The sequence below is a fragment of the Pygoscelis adeliae genome, unplaced genomic scaffold (assembly GCF_000699105.1).
Source record: "Pygoscelis adeliae isolate BGI_AS28 unplaced genomic scaffold, ASM69910v1 Scaffold318, whole genome shotgun sequence".
NCBI lineage: Eukaryota > Metazoa > Chordata > Aves > Sphenisciformes > Spheniscidae > Pygoscelis > Pygoscelis adeliae.
In genome coordinates, this window is record NW_008825430.1 from 2,049,452 (window position 1) to 2,051,090 (window position 1,639).

A 1,639-nucleotide genomic window follows, 5' to 3' on the forward strand; every position below is an offset into this window, starting at 1 on the left:
TGGGCTAACGTTCGGAGGAAGGTTAGACGAATTTTGATCAGAGAGAAATTCAGATGCGTGATTGGAAAAAAGCCGCTGAATGCTCTCAGTCTTGCAACTAACCCCCTTTGTGGGGTCCACAAATACGATCTGAGAGGCTGACTTTGGATACTAATTGTTTGAAGACTTTGGTCATGGCCTTTATGGTTCACTTTGTTTGTTCTCTGGTGGTGATCAGCACCAAGCAGGCTGTGAACGGTATCTCTTTGGAGGAGCGGTATCTTCTTTTTTTGTTATTTTTGGTTTGGGCTTTGTGTGCTTCCAGGTGCACTGTATTGTTTCATTATCTTAAAAAAAGCAAACCACCTTTAGAAAACACAAACCTTGTCAGTTAAAACACTTAAAAAAATGTTTTTGGAACACTTTAAACTTCCATTTTGTGTATCGTTATCATTTTTTCATTCTTTTTAAACAGACCGGCTCTGCAGCCAAGATGTAAAGGGTATGTGTTTGTTACCACTGTTCTGCCAGGAGGGCATACGCAGCCTAGGTCTCAGCAGGGTGGTGTGGGATCAAGATTACAAAGAAATTGGTGTCGCGGTGTTGCAGGAGATGCGGGAGAAGCCCAGTGTTCGTTTGTGTGTTGTGCTGCAGGAATCTGGACGTGAAACACCATCTTCCACTCGAGCATCTAGTGTGAACGGGACAGACGACGAGAAAGCATCGCATGGTGGTCCTGCCGAGGCACATCTCAAGTCTGAGAATGATAAATTAAAAATTGCTCTAGCCCAAAGGTGAAGTTCCTTTAATACCTAAATTGCATTGGAATAGCGTGCTGTAATTATCTGATGGCTAATGATATTAACAGAAATTATTCAAATGTAATTGCATTAATTTAAACTGATGCAGCAGAATGGATGAATGAGCAGATTTTAGCAAGTACCTCCCGGTATCCAGTTGAGAGATATTTACCATTTAGTTTTTTCCTGATTTAGTTCGTGATGAAATAAGATCTCTTTTATTCTCTGATGCCAACTCTTATAAGCACCTTCATTTGTGAAGTTTTAGAGCTACAGAAATAACATTAAAGCCATGGGGGAGCAATTGCTACTGATAACACAAGAAGCCAATCTCTTCTTCCTCTTTGAGTTTGCTACATTTACTTTGATGAAAATAGATATGGATATTTAAAATTATAAAAGGGAATGAACTCAACCTTAAAAAGTTGAAGTGAGAAATACAATCTCACTGGGCTGCTTAGAAGTCTTAGTGGGATGTTTCTAAAGCTGTGGACAATGCCCCTTGAAGTCACATTTTTTGCTACTTGCTTTGATAAATTATTTGAAAATGCTGAGAAGAGTAATTTGCAGCCGTAGTGAAAATACAGGCATTGGAATATGCAAAGTTACAACATTAAAATACCATCATTCTCTACTGGGATCTTGCCTTGTCTGCCTCTTGCATGTGAATGTGTCTGTGAATGGAAAGAAGATATAACAGGATCAAGCTACTCTTAAAAAGCTATTTAAAAAATAAGGCAGCAGCACCATAGGCAGCGTTACCCAGTGAGCAATTCTAAGGTTGCATGTATTATATTTGCAGTACTTCATCTCTCTTTATTGATATTTCAATAGCGTAACCTATTTCAAATCATAACGTT

At 38.9% G+C, this 1,639-nt stretch overlaps 1 protein-coding gene across 1 annotated transcript in view; it reads left to right on the forward strand.

Moving 5' to 3' along the window:
* Positions 1-1,639, forward strand: part of HOMER2 (homer homolog 2 (Drosophila)) — a 34,912-nt gene that overhangs the window by 25,726 nt on the left and 7,547 nt on the right. Inside the window, exon 5 of the mRNA XM_009330981.1 lies at positions 634-773. Coding sequence (XP_009329256.1) covers positions 634-773 — 140 coding nt within the window. The remainder of the gene's footprint in view (positions 1-633; positions 774-1,639) is intronic.